This window comes from Megachile rotundata, chromosome 11 (genome assembly GCF_050947335.1).
Source record: "Megachile rotundata isolate GNS110a chromosome 11, iyMegRotu1, whole genome shotgun sequence".
Lineage (NCBI taxonomy): Eukaryota > Metazoa > Arthropoda > Insecta > Hymenoptera > Megachilidae > Megachile > Megachile rotundata.
Window position 1 is genome coordinate 8808431 of NC_134993.1, and position 20482 is coordinate 8828912.

General features: G+C 30.5%; 2 protein-coding genes across 4 annotated transcripts in view; one reads left to right on the forward strand and one right to left on the reverse strand.

Moving 5' to 3' along the window:
- The window catches only part of LOC105662238 (uncharacterized), a 100607-nt gene extending 99268 nt beyond the window's left edge, over positions 1–1339 (reverse strand). Inside the window, exon 1 of one of the 2 annotated variants that reach the window (XM_076537269.1) lies at positions 1190–1339. Coding sequence is in view for 1 of the 2 variants with exons in the window: in XM_076537267.1 (XP_076393382.1) it covers positions 1190–1222 (33 nt within the window). In the remaining variant the exon portion in view is untranslated. The remainder of the gene's footprint in view (positions 1–1189) is intronic. The other variant, XM_076537267.1, reaches the window with a different exon arrangement.
- LOC105662227 (uncharacterized) overlaps positions 1–20438 on the forward strand; it is a 79432-nt gene extending 58994 nt beyond the window's left edge. For both annotated transcript variants that reach the window (XM_012283230.2, XM_012283232.2), the window contains exon 2: positions 11207–20438. In XM_012283230.2, the coding sequence (XP_012138620.1) occupies positions 11315–12226 (912 nt within the window). In that variant the 5' untranslated portion in view covers positions 11207–11314 and the 3' untranslated portion in view covers positions 12227–20438. The remainder of the gene's footprint in view (positions 1–11206) is intronic.
- Positions 20439–20482: the final 44 nt, after the last annotated feature.

The window sequence follows — 20482 nt, forward strand, 5'->3', positions numbered from 1 at the left end:
ATTCTCATTTGACATTAGAATTAAATTAGAAATAATGTTTCAGTGCAATAAAAGAATGAATACAACATTTATAGATTAAGTTGTTAAAATCGTGAATATCGAAATCTATACAGGGTAGCTCACAGGGTATTACACAGGTATAAAACACACTTTCGAAAGAAATAACCTCACTTTCGTTCGTACCGTGATACGCGTTAAATCAGTCAATTGAAATAGTGCGTAACATATCTTCCTGTTAGTCTAAACTACATACGGCGTCTTGTAAACGACATAAAATTCGCGAACAATCAGGCCAAGGAAGTTGTTTGAAAAGATGTTAAACCTTAGCTTTCCGATTTATTTGAACCGGTTTCGTTACTGGTTCAATTTAACAGCGTAGAACAAAGCAGAATTAGAAGTGGTATTATGAGGATACAAATTACCGAGATTAATCAGTTCGACCATTTAAACATTCTTCTTGAAGTCTTTCGAGCAATGAAAAGCTTCGAAATTAAACTATTTTGTGAAATCAACATTTGTTGCAGGCTACAACTTTTCAGTTTTTCTATTCTTCGGTGTTTTAATTTTTCAATTTTCCAGTGTTTCTATTTCTCAATTTTTTAATTTTTCAATTTATCAATTTTTCAACTCTTCAATTTTTTATTTTTCAATTCTACAATTTTTTAAATTAAAATATTTCCAGTTTCCAAATTTTCTCAATTTCTCACAAATCTTTTTCACTCTTTTCTATTTCTAAACCCCTAAATTGCTAAATCCTATAATTTCTACACTTCCAATTTCCAAATTCCCCAAATTCTGAAATTTCCAAATTCCCAAATTGTTAAGTTCTTAAATTTCTAAATTGTAAACATGAGAATTTGAAAATTGGAAGATGTAATGTATATAACTAAAAAATTGTAAAATTTAAAGTGCACAAATTAAAAATTTAAAAATCTAAACTATATGCAGTACAAAATAGTAAAACCTAAAGTGCACAAATTAAAAAATTATAAAATTTGAAGAGTACGAATTACATATTTTTTAACTTTGGAAACTTGTTAATTTACAAATCTTCAACTACCTCCAAACGTTCACAAATTTAGAGATGTTTGTAGTCTTCAATTTACAGCAACCGAGTGCGGCCTCTTTCCCTAATATCGCCATTTTCCCTAGACAGTTATACGTTGTTATTTGAGAATGATTAACGCACCTGAATTCCGGAACACGTAAATGTTAGTATCATCGATGTAACAGCCGGACGAAAAACAAATACACTCTATTTCCTGCGAGTCAGATCACACACGGATTTAAAGCGGATGGATTTTACTGTGCGGTCGTTTCAGATCAGGCGTACCAACTATACAGATCAGTTTCGACAACTTATAATCAAAGAATGATTTGTATAAAATTGATTCAATTGTTACAAGATTATCACAATTATTGATTAATAATTTTACTGTTCATTAATAATTTTTCACAATTATTATTAATTATTAATAATTATTAATATTTATAAAATTAGTTCAATCAAGATAATTACAATTATTAATTAACAATTTCACTATTCATTAATAATTTTTCACAATTATTATTAATAATTATATACATACACATATATGTATAAATCATTGAACATTATTATATTTATTATTTTATTATTTATTATTATATAATTGTATTTCTTAATTTTTAAATCTATCATGATTTTACTATATTATACATGCAATAAAAATTCTATTTTATAGGAAATTTATTTATTTTTTGTTAAAATTATGTAAAAAATGTAGAGTGCTTTTTAATTTGTTTAAGACAATGAGTACTAAAAATTATGAAAATGTTAAATAGAATAAATTATAAAAATTGCAAAATTTGACAATTTTACAGTTTAAAAATTTGACATTTTGACATTTTGATAATTTCACAACTTGTCAGCTTGACAATTTAACAGTTCGACAGTTTTATAGTTTGACAAGTTGACAGTTTGACAATTTAACATTTTGATAATTTCACAACTTGTCAACTTAACAATTTAACAATTCAACAATTTTATAATTTGACAAGTTGACAGTTTGACAATTTAACATTTTGATAATTTCACAACTTGTCAGCTTAACAATTTAACAGTTCGACAGTTTTATAGTTTGACAAGTTGACAGTTTGACAATTTAACATTTTGATAATTTCACAACTTGTGAGCTTCACAGTTTGACAATCTGCCAATTTGACAATTTGACAATTCGACAGTTTTTTAGTTTGACAAGTTGATAGTTTGGCAAGTTGACAATTTGATAATTTGACAGCTTGACAGTTTGACACTTTAACATTTTGATTATTTCACAACTTGTCAGCTTGACAGTTTGACAATTTGACAATTTGACAATTTGACAATTTGACAATTTAACAATTTAACAGTTCGACAATTTTAAAGTTTGACAATTTGACAGCTTGACAGCTTGACAGTTTGACACTTTAACGTTTTGATAATTTAACAACTTGTCAGCTTGACAGGTTGGCAGTTTGACAAATTGACAAGTTTACACTTCGACATTTTGACAATTTGACAAGTTGACAGTTTAACAAGTTGACAGTTTCATATGTTGACAGTTTGACAAGTTGACAATTTGAAAATTGTATAACTTAACAATTTGACTATTTAAATTTATCAAATTTTCCAATTAGCAAAATACAAAATTAGCACACTTTCAGATTTCCAATTTGTAAGATATGGACATTGAAACCACAAAAATTTGAAAATATAAGAATCCATAAATTTGAAAATCTATTTGCATATTTTAAAAATAATTACTGTATCCCATTAGCGAGCAAATGCCTCTAATTTTGCAACGATGTATCCATCTACCGCATAAATTTTCTCTTCGGCTCGTTAAATCATTAACACGTGCACATATATTACATGTACGTTGAGTAGCGAAATTACCGGAACCCAATCAACGGCAAATAATTACTCGAGGCTATAACGATGTATGTAATATGTAAAAGTTTTTCGCTCTCAGTCCATCCGTTAAATCATTAAATTATAAGCGCAACACCTGACAAACGAAGTTTCAGTGATGTATACGATGCTTTTAATTACACTATTTATCATAAATTCCAGTAAGTGTCTATTTCATGTAAGTCGAACATTAGCACATAAATAATGTGTGTTTCGTGTACAAACATTATTTACTGTCTAATCATTGATTAGAAGTAATTGAAAATTATTTTTTAATTGTTATTACCTGCTAATTACTATCAACAATTTTAGTTAAATTAATGATAACATTAATCACAATTTTTATGATTATTGCAGAATTATTTGTATTGAATTCAACTTGAACGAATTTATAAATAATAATATATATATTATTATGACGACTTTCTTTTATACACAAATAAGTTCATATCTTTCAATTAAATAAATATTTGCGAATAGTAAAATTTCAATTTTGTACGTTTTTTGAAAATTTGTGAAACTGTCAAAGTATCAAACTATCAAGCTAATGAAATTTAATTTATTAAATTTAAAAATCCACATTTGTTTAATTTTCTTAATTATTTAAACACTCACTATATTGCCGCTCTTTAATAACATCTCTATTGACACCAGATTTTTGAAACTACAGCTTCCGTTGCGTAATCTAGGAAGAAAAATTTCTACCATACTTTTTGTGCTCGAGCAACGAAAGTGGATCGCTTACTCTTTCTATCGGACATTTGAAATGATCTTTCACCGATACTGGCTAGTAGTTTCTTTCTTACGCGAGATCATGTTGTTTCTTATCCGCGTTCCACAATGGCGCAGCCCCTTTCATTGCTGTTACAGACCAAACAACGTCTCGACATCAAAAGCTTTCTCCACACGAGATAAGGCAAATGCTACTTCAAACAGCGGCTTTTTGAATCATGTGATTGTCAATGCATCGGGTTTTGATAACGTTATCGCATGCTCGTTTCACTCACGTGTACAACTTTGTTCAACGAATTTCTATTCCTTTCGGGCAACCATTGCTCGTGATAACTCTATGATAAACTTAAATTTTCGATAGGTCACTGTCTAATATGGGACTTTTATAAATCATAACTCGATTAAGACTTCTATTGAAATTTGATACAAGTCAAATAATAAATAATAAAGTTTAATAATAATATACATATACATGAAACCGGACATATTATATTATATTAAACCAGGTATATTGTGCGAGAAGTAATAATGTACCTTCATAAATGGAACGCGTATATATTCTGATAAATCAAGAAAATAAAGTAATATATCACGTACAAATACATGAGTGAATATTAAAAATTAAAGCACAAAAAGTTTATACTCTTCATAGTTTCTTTGTATTCTGTATATAAAAATTATGCTCTGTTTTATTATGTAAAAATAATTAAGTTCTTGAATAAAGGTAATGCGCATGCGCGTGGTACTATGCAGGGGTACTGCGCATGCGCACTGTACTGTGTATGGTACTGCGCATGTGCACTGTACTACGCGTGGTACTGCGCGTGCGTTCTGTACTACGCATGGTACTGCGCGTGCGCACTGTACTGCGCTTGGTACTAGGCATGCATAATGTACTACGCATGGTACTGCGCGTGCGTACTGTACTGTGCGTGATACTGCACATGCGCACTGTACTGCGTATGGTACTGTGCGTGCGTACTGTACTGCGCTTGGTACTATGCGTGCGTACTATACTACGCATGGTACTGCGCGTGCGTACTATACTGCGCGTGATACTGCACATGCGCACTGTACTGCGAATGGTACTCCGAGTGCGTATTGTACTACGCATAGTACTTCGCGTGCGTACTGTACTGTATATGGTACTTTGCGTACGTACTGTACTGCGCGTAATACTGCGCATGCGTACTGTAATGTGCATGGTACTGCGCACGTACGATAACAGTATACGCAATACATTTAACAACACATTTAGTTGCTTTTTTCGATAAATACTTTAATTTTAATAACATCTGAAGCTTCAACTATTAAAACCGAACTTATAGCAGTTTTTTAACGTTGAATAATATGAAATAATCATATGAAATAATTATTTTAAGGCATATAATGTTTTGCGAATAGTTGACAATGACGGTAAGAAACCGGCGTTAACTTCTATAAACAGTAGAATTGAATAAAATTTAATTATTAGAAGGGAAATGGCATGGTAATATTTCTTTAGTCTATCATAAATCAAGATGATAGTAACAGGTGAACCACCCGGTATAAAAAGGAAGGAAAAATAGCCTGGCAAACGGAGATACGAAATCTCTGTATTTTCAGAGTATTTTCCTTCTCCCGATGACGTTTCGCGGGTAAACGTTCCCCGGGAACATTCGTAGGTCACGCGACTTTCTTGTAAATATACAAACCGCGATCGCAATCGTCTGGAATAATATCATCGTTTGTGCGATTTGTTTAAGTACGCGGAAATCAAACTGGATCGCATAATTTATAATGTTATTCTCGATTTCGCGTGACTCACTCGAAAAATGGCGAAAAACGTGATCTGTAGCAGACTTAAAAATTTTGGGAGGTGTAGGTTAATGTACATTGAAACAATCGCTTATTAATAGAAATATTCGTTTTATTATTAAAAATAAACATTTGAAGTTTTATGGCATTTTTAAAATAGTTATTTATTCATTCATTATTTATTTTTAGTAATTTAATTTTATCTGATTATTTGAGTCCAATTAACTAAAAATTTAATAAAGAGTCTAATATTTAATAAGGTAAGATTTTGTTATTCAATCTTTGTGAATTTACTGTGTGATATTTGTTGCTATGAAATATTGTTACCATAAACTCTGACTTTAATAACAATTGTGAATATTGATAATTGCAATAATCATCATAATAATTGTAAACAATGCTTATATTTTTTATTTCACATTAAAAAAAAATACAAAATTTGATTTTTCTTGTGATCAACTTTTAAAACAAACAAATTTATTTATCATTTAATAAATGTAAAAAATTATTTATGTAAAATAAATTTGCAATACTACTCAGAAAATGATGAATAAAACTGTGCAATAAGATCTGTTACATCATGTTTAAGTAACATGTAAGGCACAACTCCATTTGTATAAAGCAAATTAAAACAAATACTGAGAGAATAATAAATTTTTAATAAATTCACTAACAAAGTGTGTCATGTTTAGCAAACAGTAATCCTGGAGAGCTAAAACTATTTTCTTGTTATGATCTAAAATAAAACTTCATGAAATTAAAATAAGCGTTGCATAAAAACAGAAAGGGGAATAAATTATGCTAACTCTTGGAGTAAAGTGAATCCAATTATAATTTTAACTACGGACACAGCTCTGTATAGGGTGACTTGATGTAATTTACCAATAAATTTAATTCGGTTACTGCACATGCCATCGATGCAGTGTGCTAGAAAGTAAAAATGATGGATTCCTATTTTACACTTTATTTAATATTAATTTTTTTAAACAATTTTATTCTGTTTTTAGTAATAATTTTTTAATGCAATTTTATACTTTATTTAGTAATAATTTTTTAATGCAATTTTATACTTTATTTAGTAATAATTTTTTAATGCAATTTTATAATTTATTTAGTAATAATTTTTTAACGCAATTTTATACTTTATTTAGTAATAATTTTTCAATGCAATTTTATACTTTATTTAGTAATCATTTTTTTAGATAATTTTATACTTTATGCAATAATCACATTTGAGACAAATTTACACTTTGTCTAATAACTTTTTAGATAATTTTAGACTGTATTCAATAATAATTTTTTGACATAATTGTACTCTTTATTTGATAGTAATTTTTTGACATAACTGAACAGTTTATTTAATAATAATTTTGTAGATAATTTTACACTATATTCAATAATAATTTTGTTTTAGATAATTTTACAACTCATTCAATAATAATTTTTTTACATAATTTTACTCTTTATTTGATAGTAATTCTTTTGACATAATTTAACAGTTTATTTAATAAGAATTTTGTAGATAATTTTACAGTATATTCAATAATAATTTTGCTTTAGATAATTTTACAACTTATTCAATAATAATATTTTACATAATTTTTACGCTACATTTAACTGAATAGTCAAAATTTAATTACCATGCATCCCCATATTTTATCACAAATAAAAATTATAATCGCAATTTCCAGAATTTAATCAGAAAGAATTAAATTCACATGTCATGAGATCAGAATTAAATAGGGGGAATTCCCATCATTATAACGCAATTAGTCCCTTAATAGCCCTTAATAGAGACAAACACCGTTCACACGCATCTTTAGATAATTGTGTACAAGAATGTAACACATTCTTCCTAATATCTCATCGAACAAGAATTTCTACACACGAGCACTCAACTTTTAACTCTCGTGTAAATCATAGCGTCGAAACTACCCTTTTTCATTGTTGACTCGTTTGAAGTTGAAGAGTCGTTCAGATAATACATTAATAGCCTAAATTAAACTAAAGTGAAATAATGGTATAATATAATAGTAAATTATTATAATACGGACACAGTAAAATAGTAGACTTGTATGATAATATAGTAAAATAGTAAAATAGTAAAATAGTAAAATAGTAAAATAGTAAAATAGTAAAATAGTAAAATAGTAAAACAGTAAGAGAGTAAGACAGTAAGACAGTAAGACAGTAAGACAGTAAAACAGTAAAACAGTAAAACAGTAAAACAGTAAAACAGTAAAATAGTAAAATCGTAAAATAGTAAAATAGTAAAATAGTAAAATAGTAAAATAGTAAAATAATAAAATATGAATATAGTATAACAACAAAATAGTATAATATGCTTGTATAGTGAAATAATAAGATAATAGTATAACAAGATACGTGACTGATCTCTAACCTCAAGCATCAAAACACCAAATCCGGATACAATTAATAACAAGATTATCAACATTTCACCATCCAGTTTTCTTTCCCTCTTCCGTTTGTCATCTAAGTGGCTTTAGATTCCGAACCGGATTACGATCGAAAAAAAAAAAAACAAAAATGAATTCGATTTGGAAATAGAAATTAGGGTCGAGGTCAGAGAGATAGTTCCTCTTTGTCCACTTAAACGAAGTGAAAGAAGTTCAGGGAAAGTGTGACGAATAGGTATATAATTATGTTTTCCGTTCCGTTCGTTTTAATGGGCTACTAGTCACCTATCTTTGAAATATTCGTGAATATGATTAAGATAAATTTTTTAATACAAAAAAGGATCCAATTATGAATCTAACATATTGAAGAAATAAAAAATCTACGTTTTGAAATTGTTATCCAAATATTTTTATAAATCTTAGAAATGTGTGGAGTAATTTTACGTAAATTTATTTAAAATTAAGTAAAGCGTGAAGATATTTCTAAATCCTTGAAAATGAAGATATTTACTGTTGTAGGATTTTAAAATGTACTGAAGAAAACGAAGAAATAGAATTTGTCAACGGTTTTATTTTTTGTTTCATTTTATTGTAATTACACGAACATTTAAAAAAATGTTTTATATAAAAATTATACTTACTTTGTTTTAAAAAAGGATTATTATTATGCACACAAGTTTTCTGTATAATAATTAAAGCCACTACCTAGATTCCGTAGCGTAGTTTCCTTTTTAATAAAATTGCACTTTTTACCACATAAACAAAGTAATATTGGAATACTAAACGTAAACAAGATATTAGATTATGAAAAAAAGTCAATGAATCGTCAATAAACAATAAGACGTCAGTAAACAATTAACTGGAAACAATTAAATGCACAGCGTATAAGTATTCATTGCGTAATTATCTAACGTGTGGATGTCGAACGCGTAAATATGGAGTGTGCAATTATTCAGCGCGTAGAAGTCGCAGTACATTGATATCTAACACACGAATATTCAACGTGTCGGTATCTAACACGAACATATTTAACGCATAGATATCCAACAGAAAGATATTTCAAAAATAGAGATCTTAACGTGTGGATATTCAACGCGCAAATATCTATCGTGTATTCGTCGCGTAAAAATTTCAATGCGTAGGTATTTATTTCGTGGACATTGAATGCGTAGAAATTCCAACTCATAGATATTCAAAATTTTGATATCTCACGCGTGGATATACGATGCGTAAATATCTAACGCGTGGATATCCAACGTGCAAATATCTAACGCATGGCTATCGAACGCTTACAAATCTAACGCGTGAATATCCAACGTGTAAATATCTAACGCGTGGATATCCAACGCGTACGGATCTAACGCGTGGATATCCAACGTGTAAATATCTAACGCGTGGATATCCAACGCGTACATATCTAATACGTGGATATCCAACGCTTACAAATCTAACGCGTGGATATCCAACGTGCAAATACCTAACGCATGGCTATCCAACGCTTACAAATCTAACGCGTGGATATCCAACGCATAAATATCTAACGCGTGGATATCCAACACGTACATATCTAACGCGTGGATATCCAACGCGTACGGATCTAACGCGTGGATATCCAACGTGTAAATATCTAACGCGTGGATATCCAACGCGTACATATCTAATACGTGGATATCCAACGCTTACAAATCTAACGCGTGGATATCCAACGCATAAATATCTAACGCGTGGATATCCAACGCGTACGGATCTAACGCGTGGATATCCAACGTGTAAATATCTAACGCGTGGATATCCAACACGTACATATCTAACGTGTGGATATCTAACGCTCACTTATCCAACTCGTTTATATCCAACGAGATATCTAACAAGTGACAATATACCACGTGATTCCTCTATAGATTAATTAAATTCTACAAGCTGAACGTTTTGATTTACACAATTAAATCTTTATATGTTCAACTCTGTTCAAGAACCACTTTCTTTATTTCCACCACAAAACTTTTAAGAAAACTGTAACTTAATTTCAGTAATAGCTGCACACCACATAATATTGAAAACGAAAGTATACGTAGAAACAACGAGATCTAAAAGACCGTAAAAAAAGAAATTCATCGCCGCCGATTAGCAATGGAATTTATTTCGATCACGAATTTCGCAGGCGCCATCCCACGTTCTCCTCTCTCTTCTCTTATTTTTCTTCTTTTTCTTCAAAGCAACGATGCCTGACACGTTCTTGAAACCGAATCTCGTATTTGTATGGCCTATTCAGGACGTAGACATAATCGTGGCGTGGCTGCATAACGGTAAAAACAGATCTGCGTGCATTCACTTTTCCCCGTTCGTTGCGCGTGCAGTTTCTATTGCATATGTACGCGAATGAACACAGCTGTGGGCATGCAATACCTTGTAAAACTGACGAATCATCGATCCATGCAATCGTCGTGTACAAATAACTCTAATAGAGTTACCCTTCCCTTTCGATATTTCCCCTCGCGACAATTCACCGCAACCGATATTCTCATTGATGCGCTCTCCTCTTTGGTAAATGGACACTGTACACTATTTTTATTTCTGATTATTTTTATCTCAATTTGAGACTGAAATTGACATAACTAAATTTAAGAAATTTGGATATTTATTAAATAAAAAATTTTCAGTTTTCAAATTTGTGTATTTTTATCAAAAATTTTCACGTTTACAAAATTCTGAATTTTTAAACAAAGTACAACTGAGATTTTTATACTATTGTTAATCATTTGTTTACTTTGATTAATTATAATGACAAAGAATAATTGTCAAACTTAGTTGAATAAACACAACAGCTTAAATAAATTTTAAAACTGTCTGGTGCTAAAAATAATTTTTAGTTGTAACATTTTGGAAGCTAAATGTTAGGTTAGGTTTAGTAGTATACCTAACCTAAAAGACCATATGGTCTGTATTTCTTAACACAACGTTTTGCCAGTTTTTAAAAATAAATTACAACTAAATAATTACTATTGTACAGTTTCTGATCTTAAAAATATAAAGTTGGTATAACTTAACCTAAAACATTGGTTTATTTTTCTTCACACGTTCTTGAAAACACTTTGTATCTTCAACAATATAATCAAAGATGTACACATTGCTTCTAAAAAAATTCCACAATTGCTCAATCTCATGGTTAGGTTAAACCTTTCACTATTAAGATGGTTGTACTAGGTTAAACCTTTCACTATCACATCGTGATAGCTCCAATCTCCCTCAAAAATTTTACCTTGTTAAACGGACTTGATTCACCATTTTATTATTATCACAATAAATAAATATTTCTCTTTATTTCCAGACGAATTCGATGTGCCGAGCTCCGAGAGGAAGGTGACGAGCAGGTTTCAGACGAGAATCTTCAAGATACCTCGACCGAATCCCGCAAGAAACCTGAAATACAGCAAACATGCTTACGCCAAGCCAGAGACGAAGGCATCCCAGTTGGAGGATGCTGTTCACTGTCGTCATTCTGACGGACCTCGTCAGGCACTGTGAACCGATTTCGATAAAAAGGTTTTTGGACTCAAGCTCATCCTCAACGTCGTCAAGAACTTCCTCCGAGTCGGGGTCGCAGAATCTTGGTTCTCCCAGCGACATAGCCTGGCAAGCCTGGTTACTGCTGGACTCTCAAAATGGAGCGCACTCCAGTTTAGACTCCGCGACCTTCCTCCGTCGAATAACACCAAAAAGCGTCTTCATCGCGCCGGAACTGCCGCTGCTGCCACCTTGCGCCGAGGGCTACAGGGCGGACGCGATGGGCAGATGCGTAAAGAGCGTGAACATAAATCCTCAGGCACATCTCAGCTTCTTGTTAGAACGATTGAACGACCGATACGGAAACCGAGGTTCCAGTTCGCAGTCCAGCTTCAGCAACCCGAAGAAGTCCAGCGAACGGTTCCAGCTGGACATCCCTCGCGAGGAAACCAGAAGCTCCTTCAGATTCCCCATAATTGTGCCGCCCGAAGAGAAGATCGACTTAAACGTGGAGGAACCTGCGGTCACTTACGAAACTGCAACAACAACGACGACAACGACGACAACTCCGGCAACGACTACTCTCGCAACGACTACTCTCGATACAACGACAACCGAAACTACCACTTCCGAAACGATCACTTCTGAGACGACCACCGAGACTACGTCCAATGAGACAACGACGTACGAGGATGATACCACCTACGAAACGACGATTTATGATGCGACGACGTACGAGACCACCATCTACGACACCACGTCCTACGAAAATAGCACGGAAATGGAGAGAGATGAAACTTCTCCGGAGAACTCGAACGCCACCACCATTCAGAACGACGTTTAATCGTACTAAGTTTGAGTGGTAATTCGTGTCGATTATCGTGCAAGGAACTCTGACATACCGAGTATCGTATGTGCAGACTCGTCCGGTGTTTCGAGTAATTTCAACGACTCGGTTTTGGCGGGAATTTCGAATCGGTATACGATGACAGTTATGGAGACAGTAGAAGAGTGATCTAGAAAATACCAAAGTCTTTTACTGTTAGACGGCTTTTGAAAAACTGTCGCTATCGTTCATCGCCGTCCACATAACAAGTCTATAAATCGAGAAGCGTTTGATTAATCACACGGCCCACCTTGAACGGAGTTCAACACCTAACCTGGTGTACATACAATTTGTACAAACACTTATGATGTAGTAATCGTATATATGATTGTGCTATATGTATACTTAATTCTAATTTATGTATGCGCATAATAACATACATAATTGTACAGTAAGGCATTGTCCTTAATCATGTATTACATAGTCGAGTAAACTGTAAGCGGCACCGGTTTCTCTGGAATCTGCTCTTCGAGCCAGCCGGAGATCTTATCGATTATCATTCGTCGTATCGAGTATAAGGCCTACATTTTTCAAATATATCGGAATGTTCAGTGAGTAACCTACAGTTAATGCTAATGAGTAACACAGCGTCCGTGTTTAATATAGAGAATTGCTCGATGAGATTAATTGTATAAATGCTTAGCACAATACTGTGATACCGAAGGAAGCAGGAGACGTGTATGTAAGTTGCGAATACGTTGTACCCGCCAATGGCGTTACTGGGGTTTCTGGGTAGGGTTAGAAAATGGCGGAGAGACCTAGGATATCGGACATTGTAGTTTTGTCTGTGGAAAATGGTGAAGTCTAAGAGTTTAGAAATTTGAACTTTTGTAAATTCTACAATTGTGATTCAAAAATTTTTTAAATGAAATCTTCAAATTTTCAGGTTATAAAAATTCTCATATTCACAATTTTTTTAAGTATATTAATAAATTTCTAATTCCTCAAATTTTCATAATCTTGAATTTTTAGTATCCAAATTTTTTAATTTTTAAGTATTCAAATTCTGATATTCCTAAATCCTTAAATTTTGAAACTTCAATTTCCTGAATTCTTAAATTCCTAAATCCTTAAATTTTGAAATTCCAATTGCCCAAATTCTTAAATTCCTAAATCCTTAAATTTGGAAATTCCATTTTCCGAAATTCTCAAATACCTAAATCCTTAAATTTTGAAATCCCAATTTCCTAAATTCTCAAATTTCCAATTCTCATATTCAAATTTTCTGAGACCTTAAACTATCAAATTTCTAATTCCTTGAAATTTCTAAATTCTCAAATTTTTCATTAAAAAATTTCCAAATTTCCAAATTCTTAAATTTCTAATATTCCAATTCCCAATTTATTAAATTCTTAAATTCCTTAACTTCCAGATCCCCCAATCTTCAAATCCCCAAATCCCAAAATTCCAAAATCCCCAAATTGCAAAATTCCCAAATTGCAAAATCCCCAAATTCCAAAATTCCAAAATCCCAAAATCGCCGAATTCCAAAATCCCTAAATTCCAAAATCCCCAAATTCCAAAATCCCCAAATTCCAAAATCCCCAAATTCCAAAATCCCTAAATTCCAAAATCCCCAAATTCCAAAATCCGCAAATTGCAAAATCCCCAAATTCCAAAATCCGCAAATTGCAAAATCCCCAAATTGCAAAATCCCCAAATTGTAAAATCCCCAAATTGCAAAATTCCCAAATTGCAAAATCCCCAAATTGTAAAATCCCCAAATTGCAAAATTCCCAAATTGCAAAATCCCCAAATTCCAAAATTCCAAAATCCCAAAATCGCCGAATTCCAAAATCCCTAATTCCAAAATCCCTAAATTCCAAAATCCCAAAATCCCAAAATTCCAGAATCCCCGAATCCCAAAATCCCCAAATTCAAAAATTTCAAAATTATAAAAAAATAAATCCCCACTCATACAAACTTATAACACACAATTTTAATATCTCTATTAAAAGAATCATTTTCTCCTATATCACCATTATTCCTAGTGAAATTCTATGTTTGATACTGTACTTATTCAAATAATTTCTAATAAAATCATACTAGAACCTGAACCCAATCTAGTTACGCCATTGGTGGCAGCCTGTTGCGTTAATTACAATTAAGTTCTGCCGATTTAAATTTTACACGCGAGATATTATAGAGAATTTCAAATAGGTCGCATAATATGAAATGTCAAATTTTTGAAGGGGGAATCAAAATTACTTTTTAAATTCAAATATATATTTAATTATATAATCTTTTACCATCACGAATAAAATACTTTCTTCAAATAAATATCGGTTTTTATAAAATATTTGTGATACAAAATATTTTATGAATCAATGCACAATAACCGACAATACTCGGTCGGTAACTAAAATTAAGTTTAGTGTTGAGCATTATTCGAAAATCTTCAAATTTTCTATTTAATTAAAGAATTATTTATTGCTCTCGAATATCTTTTTAGTTTTTGAAAATTTATGTTCCGAAATTGTTCGAATAATTCTCAACACTTACTCAAATTTTGTGAAAAGAAAATTGAAAATTTCATTTGTTCATAAAAACAAAAAATTGAAAAATATAAAAGAAATGTAGTTCCACTTTTATTATAAATAATTTAATTCATGTTTGATTAGTATCAACACAATTAATAGTATTTGAAAGCATAAAAAAATTAGAATTTAAAAAGTAATTTTCTTGTACCGAAAAATTTGGCATTTCATATTAAAAAACCAAAAACCTAATGTCTTGATTTTTACGAGGATAGTAAGATGTTTTATATCGTACTGTAAGATGAAGCGATACTGTACACTGGATATGTATTTATAATAGAGCAGGATGAGTATATAACATGCTGAAACGACATTTGAAACGTAACAATATTTATCGACTTAATAGCTGGTGAAAGTAACCAGTGCAATAGTTATCGAAATGCCTAGTATATCTCCATCGATCGAATCCTGTGTAGTTATAACGAGTAGTTATATTAATTGATATCGATGTTAAACGATTTATCCGATTCTGCGGAAAGGCACATATCTAAACAAGAAAATATTATAGTTCCCTGGCGCTGTAAAAAGGGAATGAGTAAAGATCCCCATATAAATGGAGGTTAGGTCTATACCGCCATTTTTGAAGAAATACCGCGAAATTTGAATTGTAGAAAATACTTTCGCTGAAACATACAAGTTGCACACATAATAAATTTTTTGTGTGCATTATTTTACAGTTTATAATGTAATTTTACATTTAAACCCAGAAAATCTTTTAAAAGTTTTTAATTTTTAAATTATGATAAATGTCTCACTTTATAGAAATTAGAAGCTAAAAGTTTTTTTAATTGTAACATTTACAGTTGTAAATTGCAATATTTAATACATTTAATTGTATTATATTTAATTTGTGATATTTTTCATGTTGTTAAAATATATGTTTCACAAAAGAACATTGAAGAAATTATTTACATAACTTGTATCTATTAATTAAAATACATTGTTTCAGAATTAAATTTCACGGTATTTTGAAAAATGGCCGCCAAAATTGATACCATTATCTAAAGGGTCTCTAGCAGGTTAGAATTTCTGAAGGTTTTACCTGCGTTATGCATGAAACTTGCGATGGAAAATCATTTATAAACTTGGTCAAGATAAGTTACTCAGAGTAACAACAGGTAATTATTCTAGGCTCCTATACTGTTACAATATTCGTACTAGATAATTAACTATAGGATACTGATAGGAAAGAGTAGTGGAAATGTGACCTGCCAGGTAACATTTTACCTGAAACATGTTAAAGAGTATAGTGTTAGACATTGAAGTCTTCTTTAGGAAAAGTGGCGATATAATGGAAGATTTTTTATGTTTTATAATACTCGAGTATTAACCACACATTATATTAACATTATATGTGTGGTTAATAGTTATATCAATTTTTGTGCTTGACAAGTAATTGAATTTTCCTTAGAAAATGTTCTGATGTGAGTGGGTTAGGTTACGTCGCCATTTTGTTTAGAGGAGACTACTATGCTCGATACTATACAGTGGTGTGCGATAGAGGGCACTATGGGTAACCAAATTCCCGATTTGAAGTTTGTATATTTCAAAATTTTTTAATTTATCTATGTCCTAAATTTCTAGATTATCGAATTTTAAAATTTAGTAGTTTTCAAATTACGTCTCCAAACTTTTTAATTTTTGTAACTTGGAATTTTTGTGATTTGGTAATTTGAGGGTGTAAAAATTTAGAAATTTGGAAATTTGGGAATTTTTAATTTTGAGAGTTTGGAAAGTTAAAAATAGAGAAATGTAAGATTTGGAAATTTGAGAATTTGAGATTGAAGAGTGTATGTATTTGGAAATTAAAAAATGTAGAAAAGTAGGAATTTGAATATAAAAATATTTGAGAATTTCAAATTTGAGTGATTTTAAAACTTGTAGACTTGAAAATTTAAGAATTTTGGAGTTTGAAAATTTGAGTATTTAGAAATTTGGAAGTTTGAAAATTTGAGAATTTGGAAGTTTAGAAGTTTCAAAATTTGAGTATTCAGAAATTTGGAAATTTAGAGAATTTGGAGATTTAAGAATTTGAAATTTTAAGAATTTGAAAATTTGAAAATTTGGAAATTTGAGAATTTGGAAATTGAGAAATTTACAAATATACAAATTTGCAAAAAACTGTTTCAATTCCTAAATTTCTACCATGAATGAGTGCCCTACATCCTCCCCTCAAACTTTCAGAAAAAAAATTTACCCTTACCTAAATACCCTAATTCATAAAAAAAATTTCCCCTACATGCACTCAAATTTGAAAAAAAATCCAAAATGCACATAACTCACCTTCCACTTAAAATGCACTCTACAAAATGATGAACTAGCGAGCAAAAAACGTTACACAATTATGTTATTAAAAATCGAACAAGATCTCGCTAGGCATCTCGATTTTTTATAACAACGAATTCAAAAAGTCTTACCGTCACAATAAGTGGTTAAAAGTTAGAACTTATTGTTACAGAATACTTTTTGAAGCTTCTATATTTTTAACATCTTTTTACTGTCTGTACGTTGCGATTGAAACGATGCAAACCGAAAATACATTTCCAGAATACCGCGCTGTTGTAACAAAGAACGCGCCAATACGAAACTTCTCTTATGAGAACAAAGTGAGTCGATCACAAGGTCGTATTTAATCATGTTTTATCGTACGAAATGTAAGCGCAATAAGATCGTATGTATTGTATGTGCATTGGTGTAATGGGTTTTTGGGGTTAGGTTAGGTTAGATTAGGTAATGAAGAGGAAATGAGGTTAGGTAATTAGGGGAAATGAAATTTGGAAATTTGGAAATTTTTGGAACTGGAGATGTAGAAATGTAGAAATTGGTAATTTGGAAATTTGGGAATTAAAAAATTGAGAATTTGGATATTTAGGAATTAGGGAATTGCAATGTGGATATTTGAAAATTTTTAGAATTAGGAATTGAGAAATGTAGAAATTGAACATTTGGAAATGTTAAAAATTGGATATTGGGAATATTGAAAATTGGGGATTTGGAAATTCAAAAATTCAAAAATTCAGAAATTAAAAAATTGAAAATTTAGATATTCAGAAATTTAAGAATTGAAAATTTAGAAATTCAGAAATAAAAAAATTGAAAATTCAGAAATTCAGAAATTTAAAAATTTAGAAATTCTGAAGTTAAAAAATTGAAAATTCAGAAATTTAAAAATTGAAAATTAAGAAATTTGAAAACTAAAAATTAAGAAATTTAGAAACTAAAAATGTGAAAATTAATAATTAAGAAATACAAGGATCTCAAAGTCTGAGATTTGAAAAAATTGATATAAATTTCCAAATTTCTAGTATGAAATATATTTAGTATTACCGAACTCACCCTAATTCCACCCTAGTTACGCCAATGTGCATACCGTGGCCATAGATCACTGCCCAGCACAATGTATATTCGAATGGTGACATCCTTTGTACTCATTGATAATACGGTATCGATAAGGAAGAATTACAATAGGATACATAATTGATTAACCTCACTTTCGTAATACAAAGAAACACAGCGATTCTATGAAATGCTTGGCAGAGAAAAGCAGAGATTGATCTGCGTATATTGTAGTTAAATTACAAACTGCGATTATTATATTCAATTTTAAATCTTGAACTTTTACATCAACAAGTATTAATATTTAAAAAATATTTGATATGATTTTCATGGATGAATCTATACAGGACTTATAAATCTTAGACCACAAAATATAGATGTTAAAATATGTATTCTTCCATATCATATGTTATTATAATTTCTGTATATTCTACTCTAATAATGAATGACATAGAGATTCATAAAAATTTCAAATTTTGATCATTTAGTAAAACCAAATTTTTAAATACAAAAAAGGATAAATTTACAGATATGTAAAAAGCAATTTGAACACTTGAAAATTTAAACATTTAATGATTTTACTAACCTTGTTCGAGTAGAGTATCTAATTTTCCTCTTATTTAAAATGTATTGTCCACTGTATAGATCATCCCTGTGAGTCATTTCAAATACTTCTATTCTTTTTAAATGCGCGGAATCTGGGTTCACGAACTCGAAATATTCTTGTGAACCGGTATATCGAATCAGACTGATTTTAGCGGTATTGCTTTATTTATAGAACACGAAATCACACGTCTTCTGTCATGAAAAATCTCGAAAGGTAAAACGCTGTTCCCTCAGCGACCAAGTATTGTTTATACAGCTTTATCATACTATACACGTCATCATGTCTACTCTTATGGTATGGAGAAACATAAATTGTTGAAATTACGTTTTTTGTTAAGTTTATGTTGCCGTATTTAATACTGCAATGTGTAGAAAGTATCTTCGGTATCTAAATTTTGTTTAACTTAATACAACCTATGATGCTTAGTTTAAGTTTATACTAGTAATTATTTCTCAAATCTTTAAATACTGCAAAATCTGCAGGTTCAATTTTAAATCAAACTTTTTATATTTTCAGTAGTTTAAGAAATAATTAAATGTATATGTTTAAACTAAACATACTTATACATAGGTGTTGTTAGAAATTATCAAGTTTACAAGAAAAATGTGTTTTACAATACCAACAAGTATTTTAATGAGTCCACAAGTTTTTCTTTAGTACAATTTAATGTGTGTACAATAGTATGCAATTTATTCAATTCTTTACAAGGTTTCAATATTTTATGCCTCTCCAGTGTAATTGAGTCAAACTTACAACTACATCAGGGTTTCCCAAATTTTTATGGGTGGAGACCCACTTTTGAACTGTTATTATACCTCATTTGCTTGGCATTTATCTAAAAAAACTGAAAGTTCAAAAATTCCAAAAACTTAAAATTGTCAAATTTCAATATCCAAAGTCTTACTTCTAAAAACAATAATTTTTCACAACTCATTTACTTATAAAACAAGCTAAAAAAAAGAGAAAATTAAATAAAATACTATTGTTTTTATATTTCTTACATGTTAGCATTCGATACAATCCACTGGTGGAAATCTCTGGATCCATAGTTTGGGAATCTCTGAACACATTTTATAGTGAAAACAAGTATCTATGTAATATGAATGTTTTCAGTGTGCAATTTGGTCATGATTCTATATCAACATTCTGGCCATAGTATTCGGAACAGTCAAAAGCGATCATCAATATTGTTAAGCTACCCAATCATTGTTACAATTGTTTTTTTCCCATTTTACATGTACAATAATGTTATATGAGGATACGCGATAGAATGCATACAATATAAATTATAAATCATTGGAATCATCAAAACACATGATTTTTATCGAATTTTTCTTTACGTGGGATTTACACGTACAATCAATTTTAAGAAATTGAAAATTATAATATCATGGCCAGTAATTTTATCATTCTATGTATGCTTCAATGTGGTGTGTAATCTCTCTCATGTATCTGAATGTTAATTTGTGTACATATTAATTTTGTTAAGAAGAATTGTATATATAATAGTATAATTAAGAAGCATCAACAGCATCTTAATGTGTATTAATTGTAACTGTATTAAATATTATTGTATTATTTATAACTAAATATATCGATGTATATTATACATGTCGTGTTGTGTAGGAGCTGTTAGATCGCAAAAGGAAGAAGTTATAAAATCATTTGATGTTGATCTTACATCAAAATATTGTGATTTGTTATTATTTACAACCTAACCCAATTATAATAACC